At 34.1% G+C, this 22,607-nt stretch overlaps 3 protein-coding genes across 6 annotated transcripts; 1 reads left to right on the plus strand and 2 right to left on the minus strand.

Moving 5' to 3' along the window:
- The first annotated feature begins 4,031 nt into the window (after positions 1-4,031).
- On the plus strand, positions 4,032-6,699 carry LOC112513070 (very-long-chain 3-oxoacyl-CoA reductase 1-like). The gene is made up of 3 exons (XM_025119193.1): positions 4,032-4,654; positions 5,376-5,445; positions 6,445-6,699. The coding sequence occupies exons 1-3, from the start codon at positions 4,032-4,034 to the stop codon at positions 6,697-6,699; spliced, it is 948 nt and encodes a 315-aa protein (XP_024974961.1).
- Positions 6,700-7,181: 482 nt separating this feature from the next.
- On the minus strand, positions 7,182-12,207 carry LOC112513505 (ATP synthase mitochondrial F1 complex assembly factor 2). 4 transcript variants are annotated; one of them, XM_025119791.1, is made up of 7 exons: positions 12,078-12,207; positions 11,129-11,595; positions 9,907-10,081; positions 9,087-9,364; positions 8,187-8,287; positions 7,409-7,451; positions 7,182-7,323 (listed from the first exon to the last, which is right to left on the minus strand). In XM_025119791.1, the coding sequence occupies exons 2-6, from the start codon at positions 11,573-11,575 to the stop codon at positions 7,427-7,429; spliced, it is 1,026 nt and encodes a 341-aa protein (XP_024975559.1). In that variant the 5' UTR covers positions 11,576-11,595; positions 12,078-12,207; the 3' UTR covers positions 7,182-7,323; positions 7,409-7,426. The 4 variants fall into 4 exon arrangements, with proteins under 4 accessions (XP_024975559.1, XP_024975556.1, XP_024975557.1 ...); XM_025119788.1 differs by adding an exon at positions 7,910-8,034 and having other exon boundaries at positions 7,314-7,451; XM_025119789.1 differs by adding an exon at positions 7,910-8,034 and having other exon boundaries at positions 7,314-7,451; positions 11,129-11,608; positions 12,078-12,183.
- A 6,335-nt stretch (positions 12,208-18,542) lies between these two features.
- LOC112513368 (succinate dehydrogenase [ubiquinone] iron-sulfur subunit 1, mitochondrial-like) lies at positions 18,543-20,706 on the minus strand. Its single transcript, XM_025119604.1, has 2 exons — positions 20,015-20,706; positions 18,543-18,841 (listed from the first exon to the last, which is right to left on the minus strand). The coding sequence occupies exons 1-2, from the start codon at positions 20,704-20,706 to the stop codon at positions 18,676-18,678; spliced, it is 858 nt and encodes a 285-aa protein (XP_024975372.1). The 3' UTR covers positions 18,543-18,675.
- Between the last annotated feature and the right edge of the window lie 1,901 nt (positions 20,707-22,607).

The following is a 22,607-nucleotide window of genomic DNA, read 5'->3' on the forward strand; positions in this document are numbered from 1 at the left end:
GATTACACCAGTCTTCGCTCATCGGCAACTCCGTTGCAGAATTTGGGGATGGTTGGATCATCAAGTCACATTGATCACCACATGATAGCTCCACAGAATCAAACCCAAAGTTGTTGTACTCCATCATTTGTGACGGGAAATCCGACATTGAAAATGGTTTATCGTGCACGAAGGGCGGTGCTAATTCCGGCAGTGGCAGCATCGGTGGAGGAAACGAACACCCTAGCGGCGGCCGTGGCGGAGGTGGAATGTTGATCAAGCTCTCGAAATCGTAAAAGTCGTTATCATCTTCTTTCATCAACAAGTCTGTTAGAAGGTTTGGCGGGTTCTCGCTCAAGTTACATTGATCAGTCGGATCAAACCGAAGGTTGTTGTAATCCATCGGAATCATAGGGTTCAGTGTGTTTGGGTGAAATGGGCAATGATCAAGATTCTGATCGATCATCGGAATTTCCTTGAGAGATTCGATCTTGGTCTTAACATGATCGATTTTACTACCCAACCCTAACGCAAACTCTCGTAATTCCTCTTCTGAGGAATCATTCAAGAACTCAAACCACGTCGGGCGTTCTGCTTCCGAGTTCTTCTTCTTGGCCTTCGCGAGTTCTTCTTCCATCTTGAGGTTTCTTTTCGTAAAGAAATCATGTACGTCACAGGATCCAACTTTCCGAGGCTCTGTAGTGCGTTTTCGTCTGTAAAGATCGATCAAGTTGTTGAATTTACGAGGATCGGGAGGGAAAATCTCGGGTTCTTGATCTTTATCGGCGAAGACGATCATGGAGAGATCGACATCACAGAGGGTAGCGAGCTCGACGGCTTTCTTGATGATCCCTTCTTTTCTTCTAAGGAATGTGAGGTTGCGTTTCTTGTTGTTGTTTATGGGTTCCATCACCACCTTTGCCCTTCCCATGATCTTCAAATCTGTCCACGACAACAGCAACATGCACACATCAAATTACACCAATATAAACATATATACATACATATATATACACACACACATCAAATTACACCAATATAAACATATATACATACATATATACACACACATATATATAAGGGCGCAAAACGTGTCTATGGTGTCCACATTCAGTATGAATAATGAAGGTGAGCGTTCATGAACTATTCATGATGAATGATACCGAATGTTGTATCATTCATCATGAACGTTCACCACCGTTATATTCATATTGGACATCAAAACACACGTCGCGCTCTCCTTTATGAACAAAAATCGATTTGCAATGTATATACATTTAATAACTGTTAGAGAGAGATGAAAAAGATTACCAGTAACTTCAAACTTTGACGATGGAGGAACGTTGATAGAAAGCAGTGGTTAATCTCAAAGAAAATGCTTACAATTTATACGTATAAAGAGAGAGTGTGTGTATATATACGTATAGAGAGTGTGTGTATATATATATATATAGTGTGTGTGTGTATATATACGTATAGAGAGAGAGAGATAGATAAGTGTGATTAGGATTTAGTGTATACATTCCTTTATCAAAAGGAAAATGGGATTTCAAGAAATCTTGAAATTAAATGCTATTAAGATATAAATTTAATTGAGAGTAAACTATAAAAATCGGTTTCTTTCACTAACGATCGTTAAACAATTCTGTTAAAACAAGGGATATTTTCATCATTTACCTGATCGAAAACACTGCAGATTAAATTATAAAATCGATTTTGATTGGTTAAAAGGAAAAAAAATTGATTAAATATTGAAAATGTTTCTTACTTAACTGAAATTTTTAACGACCGTTAAGATTAAATCTGAACATTTTTATAAACTATGATGGAAATTTTATAATTCCAAAACTGTAGGGACTGAAATGTACTTTTCGACATACTACAGGGACCAAATTCGTAGTTTACTCTTAAATTTAAGAAATGGTTATGGCAAGTATTTTTTTCCCCCACTAAATACATTGAAAACGGCTCTTTTTAAGTACCTTCTAAATGATAATGATATTAATTTATTATTATTTTAATAACATTATCACAAAATAAATTTAATTTTTTAAAACAAAATTATCATTAATTTGGATAAATTAAATAAAACATATAAAAAATTTCTTCAAAATTATAAATTACAACTATAAAAAAAAAAAAAACAGATCAAAAAGAGAAAGACTGATGGTATAGACCATAATAGGTGAACTGGATAATGGATGACAGTGACCCGCAACTATTGGCTGTAGATTTGCCTGTGGTGTTGACGACGTAGTGGAAAATTTTACGACTTTTTAAAATGTCAAGATTGTCACTATGGTGCATCGTCACGGAAAAATTAAGAAGCTACGAATGATATATCAAAGCTTAAATTTGAATTTTGATGGTTAACGGTAATGGAACACAAAATCTTAACCATAAACTGTCGAAATTAGATCAGATTTCTTCGTGTTTTTTATTGTATTTTATAACTACAATTAATTTTTTTATATTATGGTAAATATTTTGTAGAAAAAGAAAATCTAAATCCACCTTTATATTATAAAATATTTGACGAAAATTCTTAAAAACTATTTTTTATGCATGAAGTACTGTTTACTAATGAATATTACTTAAAATTTAAGATTACAAGTAAATTGTGCGTAATTACAACTTATTAAAGCTTCATTTTGAATTCGTATAACTAACTGCAAATAAACATAATCAAAAACAGGATAAACATTTTATTTTAGATTAAAAAAATTAAATTATAACTAGGATAATCATTTGTATAAAAAACAAGAACTTCTAAATAGTTAATCTGATATTAATATCGATATTTTGTTTAAAATATTTATGATATCTTCAAATATATTTTTATTCAAAAGTAAAAACATTACTTTTATTAAAACTACATAAATCGTACTATATCAACAAAGACAAAAAATAAAACGGAACATTAAAATAAAGATGAATCTTGCTGTATTACGTGAATACCTTTCTTTTGTGTGTGTATATATATATTATGTCGTCGTTATCTTTATATCGAAGCTTTGATATTAGAACAAAGTTTACGGACAACGGATTTAAATATGACGCAATAGTTTGTACAAAAAGACAAAAATAAGGCAACAACTCTTTCGAAATGTAGCATCTATTTTACTTTGATTTCAATACTTTCACGAGGAGTTCACCATGTTGCACATGATCTAATTCATGTGAATAATTGATGTCTTTCTTTATCTAAACCCTTATTCATATGTGAATCCCATTATTTTAGATAAATGATTTTAACTCAGATTTTATTTTTAATCTTTTAAAAGAAAATTTAGTTTAGTAATTTATATCTCACCTGTTCTTGGTTTTTGTTGTGTAAACTCATAAATACGTCACAAGGTTAGATATTTAAATGTGGTTTCCAAGAAAGTCATTTAGCTAAATAACCCATATAATCTATCATTTGAACAAATGACCTTCTATGGAGGTTGTTTACTTATAATTTAATGAACTAAATGGTCTGGCTGACTTAAGGGCATGTTTGTTAGCAATTTAACAACTTATTCGGACAGTTATTTGTAACTCTTTGGTAATGGTTTAATGATATATAAATAGTGGCTTATTCAGTAATTTTCTAAGAGGATTTTTATGTAGAAGACCAAGTTTTTTTTTCCCAACTTGCTCTTCCCAATAAAAAGCACGCTCTTACATCTATGAAAAACTCTCAAACAAAAATTTTCTCAATAAATACATACATATAAGTTAATCTATACAAACAGTTTTATCTATACATGACTTAATGAAAAACCAACCAGACAGCTTATTCGCTTAGTCATAGATGATAATAAGAGTGTTCTCTTTATGGCTTAATCATCAAGCTATAAAGCTAAAATGACTATATGAAATAAACAAGGATCCCTAACTTGTCCCAGTGTTATGACACCCGCGACAAATTAATACCATAAATACCTTAAAAGAATCCATCTTCCATCTCTCACACAGATAAATTTATCCGAACAGATAACTTTATCAATAGATAAGTTCACTCCCCTTTTTAACCCTTCTCAAATCAAACCCATTTTCTTACATCCAAAATGGAAACTCTCAAATCCCAACCTTTATGGATGCTCTTTCTACTCTTTCTTGGTTTTCTCTCTCTTCTTAAATCTTTCCTCAAGATCCTCAATTGGGTGTTCATTGTCTTCCTCAGACCTCCTAAAAATCTCAAAAAATACGGGTCATGGGCACTCGTAACGGGTCCAACCGACGGTATCGGTAAAGCTTTTGCCTTCCAATTGGCTAGCAAAGGACTCAATTTGGTTCTCGTGGGTCGGAACCCGGATAAACTGAAGGATGTTTCGGATACAATCCGGGGTAAATTCAATCAAACTCAAATCAAGACTATGGTGGTCGATTTCTCTCATGATTTAGATCAGGGGATCGACAAGATTAAGGAAACAATCGATGGTTTAGATGTCGGGATTCTGATTAACAATGTTGGGGTGTCGTATCCTTATGCTAGATTCTTTCACGAAGTCGATGATAAATTGTTGTGTGATTTGATTAGGGTTAATGTCGAAGGGACGACGAAAGTTACGGGTGTTGTATTGGGAGCGATGATTAAGAGAAAGAAAGGAGCGATTGTTAATATCGGATCGGGTGCCACCGTTGTTCTCCCGTCTGATCCTCTTTATGCACTTTATGCCGCCACGAAAGCGTAAGCATGTTATCGAAACTTATGTTTTAATTTGCTTACAGTTTCTCGTGTGTATGATGTGTTTATATGTTTCTTGAAACATTTCATTGCATGAATCTTAGAAGTTGCTGAAATGATATGTTTATGTCTGTATATGAGTTGGGTTTACGTGAGATCAACATGTGAATGTTTAGTGATTTTTGTACCTTCATAATATTTCATTGTAAAATTTTAGTGTTATTTTGTGGTCTCACGTGAACCAAACTTGAGATCATATGAGATTAGACTATTTTCAAGAGACCTGTGAGAACACATCAATAACATTGGACCTTCACAACAGAACACTACTAAAGTACAAAAATAGTCTAGTCTCTTATGATCCCAAGTCTTTATATATAGGGTTGGGTTTACGTGAGACCAATCTGTTTTCGTGAGACTATAAAATAACAACGAAACTTCACAAAAAATCATCTTGAAAGTATGAAAAACAACAAACCTTCACAACAAAAATATTGTGAAGGTTCAATGTTATTTAAGTGGTCTCACAGATCTCATGAAAACGGTCCGGTCTTGCATGATCTCAAGCCCCCCCCCCCTCTCTCTCTCTCTCTCTATATATATATATATATATATATATATGTGTGTGTGTGTGTGTGCACGCGCACGCACGCACGCACATGTGTGAGAGAGAGAATCTTGAAGTTGAAGAAATGATCGATTGGTGTTGATCGATTTATTTCAGGTATATCGACCAGTTTTCAAGGTGCCTCTATGTCGAGTACAAGAAGAGTGGCATTGATGTCCAGTGTCAGGTGTGTTAAAGCTTTTGAAACTGTTATAATCTAATTATCTGCTAGACGTGCACTACAACAAAAATGACTTCTCAAAACGTCCAGACGTTTTAACAAAGAATTTTATTAGATTTTAAGTTCATAGGATCAAAAAAACTTTGCTCCTATTTAAAAATGTTACAATAATTAGCTGTTAAGATAAAGTTCGACAACCTAAAAAGTCCTATTAACAAACTTGTACAACCTAATAGTTTATAACAAGTAAATCATCACCTTAGAATTTTTACATGATGCTTTTAAAATCTCATATAAAAATGTCAAAAATGTCGTGTATAAAGTTTAATAAGGGGTGTTTGGGATTGCTTATAAAAACAACTTATTGATTTATTCTGGTGGGGTACCTGTAATAAGCACTTTTGAGTATTTGAATAAACAACTTATATCGGTGTCACGCCGGTAATAAAGAGTTTTTGAAGAAATTAAACCTTTTTGACTTATAATAAGTTGATAAGTGCTTTTGTAGAAAAGCATAAGTTATTTCAAATAAGTAATCCCAAACACCCCCTAAGTCATTGATTTTCGTGGTTGTACATCTCCGTCAATAGAAATCATTATATCGTCCAACTTTATTTGAACGTTCTATAAAATCCATTTTGTTGTAGTGATGGACCATCAAACTTGTATAGATATAGTAGAGATACACAAGGTATGAGCTTTTTTAGACCTGAACCGAGCTCTGGTGTTGAAAAAGAAGGCACAACCAAGCTTTTCCGGCTTAACTGGACTTTTCAGGCTTTTCCAGGTTGGCATTTTTAACCCAGAGAATTTCGGCTAGACCAGGCTTTGAGGCCTAGGCTGGACCAATGTTTTTTGGGTCAAGCTTCGAATAAAGGCTTTTTTGTACATCTCTGATATGTAGGAACCTTTCTCTCTATAAGAGCACTACTAAAATATTCAAAAGGGTTCAACATTTTCTAACAATCGTATTTTTGTTTGTTTGTATATGCAACATGTTTATAGCTACCCTTGTATGTGGCAACAAAGATGTCTTCGCTCAGAAGGTCTTCGTTCTTTATTGCATCACCAGATGGTTATGCTCGAGCAGCGATACGCTATATTGGCTATGAACCACGATGCACGCCATACTGGACGCATTCGGTATTGTGGGCTTTTGCCAGCTTGTTACCAGAGTCGGTTATCGAAGCTTGGTGGCTAAGGGTTTGTCTTGCGATTCGCAAGAAAGGACATCTTAAAGACTCCCGAAAAAAGTTATAGATCCAAGATGTGATGTAGTATGGTTATTAAATAACAATCCAATTAGGTCATAAACTCGCATTCTTGTCATAACTGCATCACCTAATCAGACCCAGTACAAGACATGGTACTTGTCTAATCCTGTCGAATCCCAATATCGTACGCACCTATGAACCAAGGTCCAATCCTTTCTGCTCAGTTGAAACAACATGTATTACTTTGGTTTCTGGCTTCTATTATAATATTAAAAACCAACATGTGAAGCAAAGTGTGATTAATGAAAGGATGCATGATTTTGATATTATGCAGCAATAAAAGCCTGTTTGTTTGCAGCTTAATGAGCTTAATGGGACTCAGAGCTTATTCGGTCAACTATACATGATTGTCTGATAGTAGTTTAATGATATAGAAATTGGCTTATTCTGTAAGATTATAGGGGGGGAGGGGGGGCTTTGTGCAAAAATTCATGTTTTTCCAAACTTATCTCAATTACGAAAAAATTCTCTCAATCTATACAGTTGATCCTTACAATCAACAACTTTATTCATACAAGACTTGATGAAAAACCAACCAAACAGCTCATATATGTGATATAGCTTATTGCTACTGTGAGATAAAGCAACACCCACCTATTTGCATCCAATGCTGTGAGGATGAACCTTAAATTATGGTATGATCTTCAAATAAAATACATCAAAATACAATAAGGCTCAAAATTTCCTATTTATACCATTTTAACATGTGGATCTTATGACATTCGATGATGTGGATACCTGCGAAGTGAACGATAAACTTGTTACCTACGTCATCAAATGTTACAAGATTGTCAGGTTACTAGTCAAAACAGGTATAAATTTTTTTTTTGAAACTTCGTCACATTGATTGAAATAAAAAGACAATTATTTGTTACAACAAACAAGAACTAAAACAAACTTCGTTGCATTTTGATGCATTGTTAAAAGCAGATAAGAAAATGCTGCTACAGAAAGTGAAGGTGTAAAGTAAGATCAAACATAGAACATCCGGTGTTATTTCTCAGATGGGTGTAAGCTTACGGTTCTTTATTTATATATTTTCATTTTTCATAGTTTGGAGAGTTATTTATAATCCTAAACCCTAAACCCTAATACAGAAGAACAGTACCAACAGTAATTGCATATAGAAAGCACATTCTACTTATAGAGCAATTTACAAAACTACAAAATTGTAATTGATGATAAAGATTGTTCACCTTTTATTAACCAAAACCACCTGGAGGTGGGATCTGTAGGGTGTAATGTAAGTAGACGTGCCCTCTACCCCAAAAACTAGAGCAGTTGTTTCAATAAAGACCTCTGGCTTGTGCATCGTTCACCTCTAAGATATAATGGTAACAATATTGATGAAGTGGGGCTGAGTGGGTTGAAGAAGAGAATCGGTGTGCGTAATAGCTAATGTTCAAGCATGCTTTTGAAACAATCTAATTGAGCAAGTTAATTGAACGGTAATTCTACACGCCATTTGCAAACCTTTTCGTAAGGCCGAGGAAAACAGCAGCAGATGAGACCTGGACCTTAAGGTCTGCAACATCAAGATCATGACCGCCTTCTACCAGACCCCACTTTTCGACCTGACAAGGATTTGAAAAATGATAAGAGTCTGAGATGCAATAGACCATGTCAGAATCTCTACAGCTTCAGCCTGATTAAAGATATGTTTGGCAACTAGCTGATATGCTAGCTGTTGGCTGATAAATAGTCATGTTTGGTAAAAACCTGTTTATAAGCTAGATGATGATGTAAAATGACCAAAAGGGACAAGTTTACACGTTAATTGGAAAATACAGGGGGCATAATTGGTAAAAAGTGGGAAAACCCCCCAAGAAAAAGGCTAGTTGTTGGCTAATAAGCTAAATATAATATTTGGTAAAAACTAACTGATAAACTAATGATATTTGGAAAAAAAAAACTAGCTAGCAGATAAACTAATGATATTTGATAGAAACTAGCTAATAATATAGATGAAAATGTAAAATGACTTAACACTACATGTTAACAAATTAATTGGCGCATACTTGGAAGGAAAAAAAAAGCCCCTCGAAAAAAGCAAGTTGTTTGCTAATAAGCTAGCTATTTGCCAACAAACTAAGCATGTTCGGTAAAAAAAAAAAAAACTAGCTAATAAACTAGATGATAATGTAAAATGACCTAAATGTTACATTGACCTAAAATAACATGTTAAAAAATTAACTGGAAAAATGTGAAGGGCATAATTGGAAAAAGACCAGGGGATTTCCCTGGAGCTTATTTAAAAACTACTTGAAGTAGCGTTTCAAAAAGCTCGCTGATAACCAAACGAGGCTTGTTCAATAAGCTAAAAAATAAGTTAGCTTATGGTGCCAAACATGGCCAACGAGAGAGAGCAAGAACCTGCATATCTTCTTCGAGTCTAATCAATTCAATTGCCTCCTCAATCTGTAGTTTCCCACGAAAGATCGCAATGGAAATTATTAACGAATGTGATGCCGAGGCAAGTGCATCAATTGCCGCGAGTTCACAATCATTGGTTTCTTTAAGAAGGGTTTTTATGGCATTTACAAAACCATCCTCCTGCTTGCCCCCAAAAAAGCTGGAATATACGACGGGTTTGAAGCCAAACTCGGATTCCACCCACTCAAGTAGAGGATCAATTTTCTTCACTTGTAATTCTGCAAATTTGAACATTTCAAGAATTGTAACTAAAGCAACTGTAAGGTAGAAGATGATGCCATAAAGGAAAGCTATTTATTCAAGAGCAAATAAATAAAGGCAGACACTAGGAATTTGATCGCATACATCTGGAAGAAAAACGATTGGTATATAGTAATTTGGTAACACTAGCATTCTTTTGTTGTAAACTGTGAAGACATCAAAATCAAATAAGATGAAAACTTGAGATCATAAATAAAATTGGGGTTTATGGGGTTTAAGACTTCATTAAACTCAAATAGCCAACAGATGTTCTTTTTTGTAAGTTGTAAGTGCCTACTTTCCAACTTTACCTTAATTATGAGATGTAAATATTTATTACTCCCTCTATTGTTGATGGTAGAATTGTCATTTAGTTAATTAGAAAGTGCAAATAATAACACATTTCAAAAATTGTGTCTTTTCCATCGTTGACATTTATTTTGGGACGGAGGTAGTATAATAGTAGCATGCAAAAAGTATTTGATAAATTTAAGAAAGAATGCAGGTGCAAGTAACATACCATGGACACCACTTGTTAACACATCATCATCTGGGGCGCGGCAAAAGACCAAATCTTGATGAAACCTTTGCAATAAATTATCGATAATCTTCGACCTAGTGAGGGGAACTCTTTCCAAAGCAGTGCATGCAAGTTTCATTAGAGGCATCGTGAATGGCCTAATTCCATCTGAAAGCTACAACCAACAAAAATTATGTTATATAATTTAACCCATAAAACTAATTGATTAAATATACCATTAATTGCAATTAGAGCTACCATCTTAACTCACAAAGATCTAAGGGGTTGTTTACCAACACAAGTTGGGTAACCGCTAATAGAGTAGGGGGGCAGTCTATGTATGAGGACCGATCTGAAGAACTAATTGAGTCAGACAGCAACCCCTTCCTTGTTGGGTCAGCATCTTGGTCAGCATATTTGTGGGCCAGGATGTGTTGGTAAACATCCCTTCTTATCGGATAACCACCTCTTACCCATTAAGAGGGAGGTGGTCAGCAGGTAGTAAACAGTTTAGCCAGTATGAAACAAACCCCAACTCCTCCCATTGAACTCAGCCTTGTATTTTTTGTTTAGTTACTTCTGGAGTAGTGATAAAAGAGGCGTTCATGTGTTCACCCTACTCGTTTTGAAAAATGGGATTCATTTTCAAAACAAGTTATAAGCTCGGTTTGCATACTACTTAAAACACTTTTTGTTTATAAAAAATGGCATGCAGTTGGTTTGAAAATGAGCTTAAGCTAGGCTCTATAATAAGAACATATAGAGTAGGTCGGGTACACATTACATAGACAGGATTAGACAAGACTTGATAAGAATGCCGAGAGTTGGGTAGACGAGTGGAAGAATTGTACAAAGTTTTAGGGTTTAGCTTTTAATTTGATAGGGGCAGTTTAATAATTTACCAATCTTATCTCATCTCCCTGATTTTTCACACCTACTTTGATCAAACCTTGTCTAGGTTTAAATGCCGCACCGCACGTGAGTCAACAAGTAGTAAGAACAACTAAACTATGTTTTGTAATAGAAATTGGTGTTTGGAACAGTTGCTCTTTGGATGGACAAATATGATGTTAAATCGAAAGGTTGTTTACATATGTAAAGATGTCACAAAATTATTCATGGATTTGTTATTTGGTGGTTGATTACTGCTCGTAATTCATAAGATGCTACAACAATTAGTCAAAATGAAGAGCGGAAATATGAATTTGGCCGAGAGGAGAACCTGGTACTCCCATTCGGCAGCAATAGCTTTGGCAAGAGCGAGAGTAGTGCATTTGAGAGGCCTCTTAGAAGGGGTTTTAAGTGTCCTGTAATCAAGCATCACCGACCAACCATTACCGTCATCGGCTGCTCTGGTCGTCACTTGCTTGTAGAACCTCTTCCCAACTATTGATCCAGTCATGAACGACATCGGCATGGTCACTGAGGTCGAAGGCGGTGGTTTCTTAGACTTGATGTATATATCATCGCTGCCACCGCTATTTCCCTTGCTGTTGTCATTACTATCGTCATTCTGATCTGGCGAGAAGGTGAATGAGGAAGGCGTGTCGTCGGTCTGAGGTTGTCCAGCGTTAGTTGCAGCAGCTGCGGCATAGGAAGATAGGGATCGGAGGATTATATCGTTAGGGTTTAAGGAATTGAAGGTTTTCTTGAGAATAGCAGTCGCCATCCGAGAGAAAGGCCGTTGTTCTGCAGGATGCAGCTTCAAATCATGAAATCGTTGAAGATTCAGAGTAGTTCATTCATGAACAATGTATGAAACCAACAACGACCCATAGAAATTGTATGAAAAAACACAATCAATTATAAATCACAGAGACAAAAACAGTCATTTCAAAAACACAGGTCCAACCAAAATGTTGAAAATCTCTATCAGTTTGTATCAATTTGACTTCCACAAATCTCAGGAGCAACTTCCAAACAAATCAACACAAAAAGTGTAGTTGAAGTTCCTAAATTCAAACTAAGACAGAAGCCTCAACAAATACAATCAAAAACTCAGTCAAAACACCATCGCATCAACAAAACAACAATCAGAAATCAAAAAACGAAACTCAAAATAGAAACATCAATCATCAAAACTCAATTTCATTAAATAAACCTAATGCATAACTTTATCATAAATTAGTCTTTCTAACATGAATGTAAGACCAAAATTTTCAGGAATTTACCAATTTATGATGCTTTCCTTCTCTAGATTCCACAATCCACAGATTCACGACGGCCGATGAGTGAGAAGAAGCGAGAGTCCACGGAATTTGAGAGCGTCTTTTTCCGATCGGTAATGAACCTACTATGTAGATTGTAGAATGTAATAATACATGGGCTGGTACCTGGTAGTAATAAGCAAATCATAGGGCCGGCCCAACTTACTATTTACAATAATTCAACTTCAAATACAAAATTTAAGCCTTGTTTGGCAAAAATTAAATATTTGTTGTATATAATATATATTATATACCGCAAATACAATAAATATATTCACACATCCTTTTTATTATTGGTGGGGTTTGAACTCCTGACCTCCTAAGAGGCAAGAGGCTTAGATGCCGCTAGGCCAAAGATCCTTTGGTTTGTTTGGCAAATTTAGCGCTTTCTACTTTTGGGTTTACATTTTTTAAAGTGAAACATGGTGTATTGGAATGGAATTTGAGTGTATGTCTGACTGCTAGGAATTGGAATAATTTTTTTTAAAAATATGGAATAAGGATGTGTTGGGGTGGGGTAGGGGTGGGGTTGTCTTGACGACAATAACGACGTTGTGGGGCCAGGGTTAGGGGTCGTGGGGTGGGGTGGTGGTGGAATGATAATATTAATTGGTGGTGGTAGCAATGACGATGGTGGGGTGAGAGAGGTAGCGAAGATGTTGGTTGTAGGAGCGGTGGCGAGGGTGGTGAGGGTGTGATGCAACACGACATGAAAGCAGGTTCATGGCCCAGATAGAGCATCCAAAGCTCTAAAGGCTGTAGAAAAAGTCAACTGTGTCAATTTGTACAGAAAAGTGTAGTTTTCCGATGGAATCTTCCTTACAAACAAAACGTGCTTGCGTCAGGGGGATTTTAGCCAAATTCCAACGTTTAGGTCCCAAATCGAACGTTTTCGAGTTTATTTAGTTTTTTTTTCTTCATAATCTAAAGTTTGAACTGGTTTAAGATTACAGTTTCCTTTTCTTGTTGGGATTTCTAGTCTTTAAATAGATTGATAATATTTGTTTTTGAGTTCTCTTGAATTCTTTCCTACTTATATTTCTACATTATTCGAATCAACAACAAACGAGTTCATCGATTCATCTTCGACATTCTTCAGAATCAACAAAGGTCTAAATCAAACGTGGTCCACCACTGACGCTACATCAGGGTGGGAGTAATCGTGCTGGTTAATGGGATGCAAATATTATTTTTGTTTTTTTTTCCAAAACCACATTATAAATTTGTTACATTTGCCACGAAATGGAGTTTTTGAATCCTTCACTTATGCCAACGAATGATGAAATCCGTCAACTGTGGAATTCAGTGGGATCCAATCAATCCTGTCCGCAAACCAAAAATTATCAAGGAATTTGGTCAACGGAATTTTCCATTCCAATCCTATCAAATTTTGTGGGATTCCGCAAACCAAACAACCCATCTGTCAATCTTTTATTTATTTCTACTTGTAAGAATTAGCTCTCCTCAATGGCATCATCTTCTATTTTAGAGTTACTTCAATTATAATTGCTGAAAAAAATTCAATTTTTCAGATATACAAGTGAAGAAAATCGATCTGCTACTTGAGTGGGTAGAATCCGAGTTTGGCTTCAAAAACGACCATATATTCCACTTTTTTCCAGGGCAAGGAGGAGGACGGTCTTGTAAATGTTGTAAAAACCCTTTGTTGTATTCTGCAGGAGGACGATCATCATCTGTTATAAGATCAACAAGTTAAAATGGTATAGAAATAGGAAATTTTAAAACTTTATTGTGTTATGTTGTATTCTGTTTCAAGAACATACCATAATTTATGGTTCATCCTCACAACATTTAATGCAAATAGGTGGTTGTCGCTTTATGTCACAGTAGCAACAAGCTATATCACAGCTACTGCTGCATCCTATCAAAATCATGTATCATTTCATTAATCATAGTTTGCTTCACATGGTTTAGAATATTACTGATAATAAAAGCTAGAAACCAAAGTAATGTATGTTGCTTCAGTCGGACCATAAGGATTGGACCTTGGTTCATAAGCACATCTGATATTTGAACTAGACAAACACAGATGTATGTATGGCATTGGATATGACTAGGTGATGCAGTACGACAAGAATGCGAGTTTATGTCTTGTTTGGAACCCCAGAAGGTCAAACACCACGATTTTAGCCAAAATCGACACTATTGACCTTCAGGTGTCTCAAACATGTTATGAACTCGCATTCTTGTCGTATTGCATCACCAAGACTGGATTGGACAACTTTTTTGTACAAAGTTCAGTATGGTGACAAGACAAGACAAAATTTAAAAAAACGACTAGGTTGAGCTTCAAATGACGTTTACGGTGTTTTTTTTAATATCAGATAATAGTTATAACTTATACCTATTTCGGTGTTTTTTACTACTTCAAATATAGGTGGCTTTTATTTCACTTTTTCTTATATTTTAAATAAATGCCTTTTATATTTTATTTTTGTGTCATTTCATATTGTCATATAGTTTAATAAATAGCTTTTACTGAACACAGCCTAACCCTAGTGGGATTTATTGGGTTTGTTTGATTCTATTTTATTTTATAAAAAGTTTGTCGAGGATATTAAATTCACTTGAACGAACAATTAATTCTAAAACAACCTAACTATATCCAACGAAATTGTCGCCCTACACTTGAGGCGGGGTACTTAATGCACACTTACCTTTATTTTCTTTGGTCTAGCGGTATGTGAGTTTTTTGCCTCTTAGGAGGTCAGGGGTTCAAATCTCACTAAAGGTGAGGAGTGTGTGTGAGTTTATTTGTTCTATTTGCCGTATATAAATATTATATACTTAAAAAAAAAAAGAATAAGTCAATATAATTAATACTAGATTATCTAAAATGAAGAAGTTATTGGGGTTGAATGTAGTTTCCTGTATGATTATTTGACTTTTGATTTTTTTTTTTAATATAACGAAATAAGTGGAGATGCTCCCGTCACACCCAAAATGTTTGCCAAAGTGTAACAGGTTGTATGTTGAAGTAAACCGTCAGTTATAACAACATATCTTCAACGCACTGCAATGTGCTGTAGAACTCGATTGTTACTTAAAACTGATCAAATTGCACGACATTCGTAAAGAAAGATTTGAAGTCTGAACATCACCTGTAACAAGGAAGTAGTCTAACGGTTCGATTTCTTGTGGATTGATGAAAGATGGTGACCGTGTTGTTGCTCCAACCTGAAAACATACCAAAAACCAAGCCACTGTTAAGAGTAGTAACTTCATGGGTTTCTAAAGACCAAATTTAACATGGATTTCATGGAGAGATTTGAATGTTGGTGGCATAATTTATAGAGTAAATTTCGGTTTTGGTTCTTGAACTTTGTCCATTTTGACAAAAATAACCCTAAACTTAATTTATTGTATATTTGTACCATACATTTGCGAAATCTCTTGGTTTCATCTCTCCCATTAACGGCCATTATGTTCTGTTGTTAGATTCAATTAAATGAAGGGCATTTTGTTTATTTTCCACTTCCCCTCTTTTTTAAATATATAAATGAAATGTCTAAGAAGGGACTAAAACCAAGAGATTTTGCAAACTTTCGTGGACAAACTTGAGATAATGAAGTTTAGAGATGATATACTTTAAAACAGATAAAAGTTCAGGGACCAAAAATGGAAATTACTCTAACTTATAAAAAGTTTGTTTGGAGATGTTGTTGAGAATTAGGGAGTGTGAAGAATCTCTAACTCAAATGACATGATTGCCCAAAACTATGGTACTTGAGTTAGTCTAATACTAAAGAAATTGGTGGTGGAGTCATACATTTGATGATGTACATTTTTGGAAAACCAAATATCTTTATCAACATTACAATGCTAACACCATGATTCATGTATATGGAGTTAAACCCAAAAGGGTTTATATGTTTTAATAATTACATATAATACTGATATGTGTTATAATCTATCTGTTAAAACATGTTTTCACTTGATAAATGAAGATTAAAGAATCAATGTTATCTGATTAGTTGCTACAGTAACATACAAAACCATAGATGGTTGCAACTTGCATGTATGTCAAAGTGCTAAATTATCTATTCATAAGTAAGGTCTAAAAAGTCAGATATATACAGACTTAAGATTTACCCTAAAATGGTAGAGCAGTTGTTACTTTTGCAAAAAGTATTTTAGTGAAAACCGAGTGTTTCATAAAGTTTGTTAAAGAAAGGAAGAAATTGAAAAGTAGGGTAGAACTTGAGGCCAAAGGGTAAATTACGAAGACCTTTCGGAAGAAAAAAAAGAACCGAGACTAAAAAATAGTTATCGTAAAAATACAAGTAAAAAAAGCATAAGCACCGGGGCATATATATATATATATATATATATATATACTAGTTGTGTACCCGCGCAATGCGGCAGGAGCCATGAATTTTAACGATTTTGAAGTTTCACTGGTTTTATAAGATAAGATTTAACGATGATATAGGTTACACTTGGTATTTACATATTAATACAATTTGAATAAATAAGAGTTATGATTCCAATTACAGACTATCGATGAAAAAATTTGTATGACAGTTTAAAATCTAATATATTTAAAATCCAACATATTTAAACGACTCGACAAATGTGTTCGATTTACACCAAGAGCAAAGAACCAAGAAACTTGAGTTTTAAGATAAACACTTAAAACCAATAAAAAAAACTATAAATTTGACAAATCATAAGCCATGAAAAGACACAAAAAATGGGTTTTAGAAAGAAATTTCAACTGTTTACCATCTTTCTTGTCCAGAAACTCAGATTAAGGTTGAACTAATGCATGTGTGTGTATATATATATATATATATATATATATATATTTCAAAGAAACCCAAGAACATATTAATTCAGAACATATTATAAGTGCAATTTGGACAGGCTAACCCCAAAATATATAGTATATACATAAATAAATAACTATAAAAGTATACATCGTAAATATTAAAAATATTTTTTCATAGTATATATAATATATAATAATATAATTAAGTAAAAAACTATTCAATATTGGACTCATTTCGAAAGGTATTAACGAGACGATTATAATGGTGTAACTTGTTAAAATAAAAATGTATTTTTTAAACATGTTTTAATTGATATACGATTATGTATGTTAATTTGATAAAGGTTTAAAATGAAACATTTAAAAGTAAAGAACGTAAAGTAAATTAATTAACTAATTATAGGGGTATAAAGTGTAAATTTAAATTATAATTTAAAAAAAATCGGTTGTGAGATGGTTAGTGTATGTGAGGAGAGGAGGGGGTGAAAAAGTGAGTAAAGATAGTATAAAGGGTATCTTGGTCATTTAGTATTTTAAGACTTTAAGACTTTTGTTAAATTTACTTAATAAAATAGTGTATATATATATATATATATATATAGAGAGAGAGAGAGAGAGAGGAGTGATCATATGAAAACCGTCCTCATTTGTGTAAACCGTGCAAACCACCTTCATCTGTCGATTTCATTGTTTAATCTTATGAAATTTTTTCATGAAATTGTTTAATCTTGTGAAATTGTTTCATATAATACTTTTTTTGATGAAATTGTTTCATATATGGTTGTGAAATTGTTTCATATAATACTTAATGAAACTGTTTTATGTATTTCTCTAAAATTAAAATAATGAAGATGATAATATCTATGATTAACAAACTGTTTCATGTATTTCTCTAAAATTAAAATAATGAAGATGATAATATCTATGATTAACACCCTCCACAATAAAATTGATTAATCAACCTCTCATAATTACAAAAAAATGAACAAAATGAAAAATTATGATTGGTTGAATGCGGTTTGCACGGTTTGTACAAATTGAGTGGTTTGCATTTGATCGCTCCCCTATATATATATATATATATATATATATATATATATAAAACAGTACAACAAAATTAAACTGTGTTTATTTCTAAAACCATTCCAATAAAGATTTCTTGGAAAGAGGATTTAGTGTTTTGAAAGCCTTTTTACTACTTCTAGTTCTTTTGTATTTTTTTTATACCTCTATAGATATTTACAAAACAACAAATTGCATGAAAAAATAACGTACTTTAATTTGATTCCTATTTTAGGTAACATACTTTCAAAACTTTCATTTTGGTACCTAAAATGTAAAGTTTTAAACATTTACGTACACGAGTAATCGGTTGAAGCATGAACCAATTACCATGGTGATGTGGCGAGTGGTGTGGTATCTAACTCAGTATTATTTGCTATTTAGCCAAATTTCATCTCATCCATTAAAATAGATGCAAAGTATATGCACATCATATCCTCAGACACTACTCTCTCTAGGTGTAATTGATTTCATTTAGTTAGGTTTAAGTTCACTTCATTTCTCGAGAATCCATGACGAATGGTAGCAATGAAGACTTAAATGAACAAATGTTCATCCATGAAGCTAGATGATCTCACAAATTTTATTTATTACAGCATAACAACCTGATACGAACACGACCACCAATTATTATTAACAAACAAACAACAAAAGTTAATAAGATCTTCAAATATAAACAATGATAAGAAAACGATGAATTGTTGCCAATTAGCTTTGAAGACTCTTGATGTTTTGGATTTGCTTTCCAGGGTTCAATCCCTTCGGGCACGCACGAGCACAATTCAAAATCGTGTGACAACGATACAACTTGAATTCATCATTTACTGCATCTAGACGTTCCTTTGTATACTCATCACGACTGTCCATTATCCACCTAAATTAAAAGAAATATCAACTTATTACATCCATTCAATGGTACTAATCAAAATGATTCAATTCATGGTACTTAGCAAATATTCATAATCGACCACTCTATCTTTTGAACTAGAGAACAACATGCTTATATGCGTCTGACCGTGACCTTGACCCTCATGTTGCTACTCGTAAATTTCAACCTTCACAAAGGTCAATAGTTTAAACCACATAAAAAAAGTCACGACTATATGAGTTTTGCAATATGCAAATATTACTCCCTCCTACCCAAAAGGCCAAAACAAATGTCCACATTTCTCGTATCCCCTTTCAAAAGTAAATGTTCAATTTTTAATTCTTCCCTTAATTATGAGCCCAAAATATTCATTATTGTCTCCATCGTTGATGGTACAAGTGAAATTTAAGGGCTATTTGGTTGGTTTTCATTAAGAGGGTTGTTTGGTTGGTTTTTCATTAATTTATGTATGGATAAAATCGTTATTTTGGATTATTTCGAAGAGTTTTTTATATATGGAAAAAGGGTGTTTTTTAATTTGGAGTGGTATGTTTGGGGGAAAAAAAACTTGACTTTCTATATAAACCTCTCTCTTATAAACTTATCGAATAAGCCACTTTTTTATATCATTAAGTCATTACCAAACAGTTATATAGTTAGACCGAATAAGCTATATATGAATCTCATTAAGCTCGTTAAGTTGCTAACAAACAAGTATTGTAGAGATAAATTTGTTGGTGCGGATTAATCTACCTGTATAAATTGAGAAGAGTTCTGTTTGGAAGATTTTTTATTATAGATGGAAAGAATTAGGGATAGACATAGAATTTTTCCTTATGGTGGCACCATATAGAACAATGGTTGCACCTTCTAAAACAATAAGACACTAAGGTTACACCCTTCACAAAGCTAAAAAAATCTACCATATGACAAAGAGATTTACGGTGACACGTGCCACCATATGTGCCCTTAACTGGTCCGCCTATGGAAAGAAAGTGTTTTTTACGGGACGAGGCAGTTTTTGAAAAAACTTGGTTTTCTATATAAAACTAGGTTACTGAATAAGTCACTTTCTATATCATTAATCTACGACCAAACAGAGTCATTATAGCTAACCGAATAAGATGTTAGTCTCGTTAATTAACCTGTTAATTAACCTGTTGAAAACTGTATTTTTACCTGTTGGCATGGAGAAGAGCAGCTGGTCCAAGGTAAGATTCAGGATTCCACCAATAGCTAGGGCATGAAGTGCTACAGCAAGCACACAATATGCATTCATACATTCCATCCAGTTTCGCTCGATCCTTCTTACTCTGACGAATCTCTTTCCCTTCCCAACTCGCCGGCGCCGGAGACTTACGCTTCAACCACGGCTCAATACTCTTATACTGATTATAGAAATTCGTCATATCCACCACCAGATCCTTAATCACATACATATGCGGCAAAGGAGTAACCATCGTCGTCGTCGTCGTCTCCTCCGACGTCGGAATCTTCGTCAAACACGCCAATCCGTTACATCCATCGATATTCATAGCACACGATCCGCAGATTCCCTCGCGACACGACCGACGAAAAGTTAGGGTTGGATCGATTTCGTTTTTTATTTTGATCAGTGCGTCGAGAACCATCGGTCCACACTCCTTGAGATCGATCTCGTAGTTTCGTAGCTCCGGTTTACCGGGATTATCGGGATTCCAACGGTAGATTTGGAAGTTTTTGAGGTTTTTTGTGGATCGGGAGGTGGACTCCGATTGTTGACCATGGGACTCGGAAGCATGAGATCGGAAAAGCAAAAGCTTAGCCCTCGCCGTCGCCGACGACGACGTCGGAACCTTGAAAATACCTCTGCGTAACAAACCAGTCGCCATTAATGGAAGGTGATGGCGGGGAGGTGGTTAAATGATCGAAATGGGTAAATAAGGGGTGGGGGTTTATGAAGGAAGTAAACCGTCATTGGGTGGAGAGGAGTTGTAATTATGGGGATACTTGAAGGGTATTTTTGGAAAAGGAGCGGAGATTTAGTGAACATGCTACGATTGCGTGGGGAGGAAGAAATATGACCGGCGACGGTGATGACGTGGCAAGAGAAGAGCCGTCGGAGGAGCGTAGGGTCGTGTGGTGTGCGCGTGGAACAAATAACCACCAATAAACATCGCTATTTGCGTAACGACTTTAAATCCCATGTTAAGCCATTTTTAGTTAATCAAAATCTTTATATAAATATTTATGACTTGTTTCTTTATTCTTAATAGTTTCATTAAAAGACAATTTTTAAATGGTTAATAGATGAATCTTGTTTGGTAAAAAAATGTCTACTTCCTAATGGTTATAAAATCCTTTAAATGACTTTGTATCTTGGGTCTTTCTTAATCATTCAGCATCATGATTTCATTCTGAATGATTAACAAACAATTATAAAAGTTTTTTAATCATTCCGACCATTTATTTATTTTGCACTAAAGCATTCACCAACTGACAAACAGCCTCCTACTATCCTTTACTAAACAGTTATTTTGGTAAACTTTTATCAGTTCAATTAATGAATAAACATAAAAAGACCGAAAATCGTATACAATAAAAAGGAAGACAAAAATCAAGTTTGGTAAGTAAAGGTGGTATCTTATTCGATAAGCAATATTTAACGAGCTAAAAATCATTTTGATAGTCGAAAATGTTACCTCTTAAGCAGGGATGGACCTAGGGGGGATTTTGTGGTGGCACGTGTCACGTTTCGTTCTGTCGTAGTATAAAAAATTAAAGGGATGTGAAAAGAGTTACCAAATTAATTTGTTATGTGTCACTGTATATATTTTGAAAACACAATGAGAACACAAATTTCTCTTGGTCAAATTGGTTTTCAAGATTTCTCTTTCTCCCCAGACACGAGTTTGAATCCCATTAGTGTTATTTTCTTAGTTTTTAGCTTTTAATTTCAGATTTATTATGTTTTTTGGAGGAAAAAATTGCAATAAAAGGCTTGAACGTAGAACATCACATATGAAAAATAATGAACTAACCATCGTACCAATGGTGATGTTTTGAAAAACATTCATATATTTATTTCGTATAGTCAAATGGTGTCACCGTTTGGGGGAAAATTTTTGGGTCCGTCCCTGCCCATAAATAAATGAGAGTGATGTTTCTTGTCTATAAACATCCGGTAAGTAGCCATCTTTTCTTTCACTCACAGATAATATGAGAGAGAATGTAAATAAGAAATTAAAGAAAAAAAAACTTAATGTATCTTGATTTTATTGGTAGGACATGCCTATGATGTCCCAAGTGAGAATCCGTGTATCCGGTTAACTTATTTTCACAAGATTTTTTTTTTATGTATAAAAATGCATTCGATAACTTTGAGGAGTGTCTCGAGATAATAAAAAATAAAAAGAACATCAACCAAAAAAACATAAAAAATTTCTTGAAATCAACCAAAACATTTAAAATATCTCGAAATCAACCAAAAAATCCTTCGAAATAGTGGAATTCGGTTAAAAACATATTGTACGACTTTGCAAGTCTTTGTTATTAAAGGTGCACCCACTTAACAAAAATCTAAAGTTTGCCGTTGGACAAAAATAAGACGTAAAATTTTGAAACCGGTGCTTTTTATTTACTAAAATATTGGGTTAATATGAAAAATAGACGCTTTATATGAACCCAATTAATTAATAGCGAATGATCGTATGAGAAAGAGAGTTAAGATGAGAAACGATCTGGATCCTTAATCACTTTTAATCTCAAATCCATTCATGAACCGCATTTGATA

This window comes from Cynara cardunculus (genome assembly GCF_001531365.2).
Source record: "Cynara cardunculus var. scolymus isolate 2C chromosome LG 5, CcrdV1, whole genome shotgun sequence".
Classification (NCBI taxonomy): domain Eukaryota; kingdom Viridiplantae; phylum Streptophyta; class Magnoliopsida; order Asterales; family Asteraceae; genus Cynara; species Cynara cardunculus.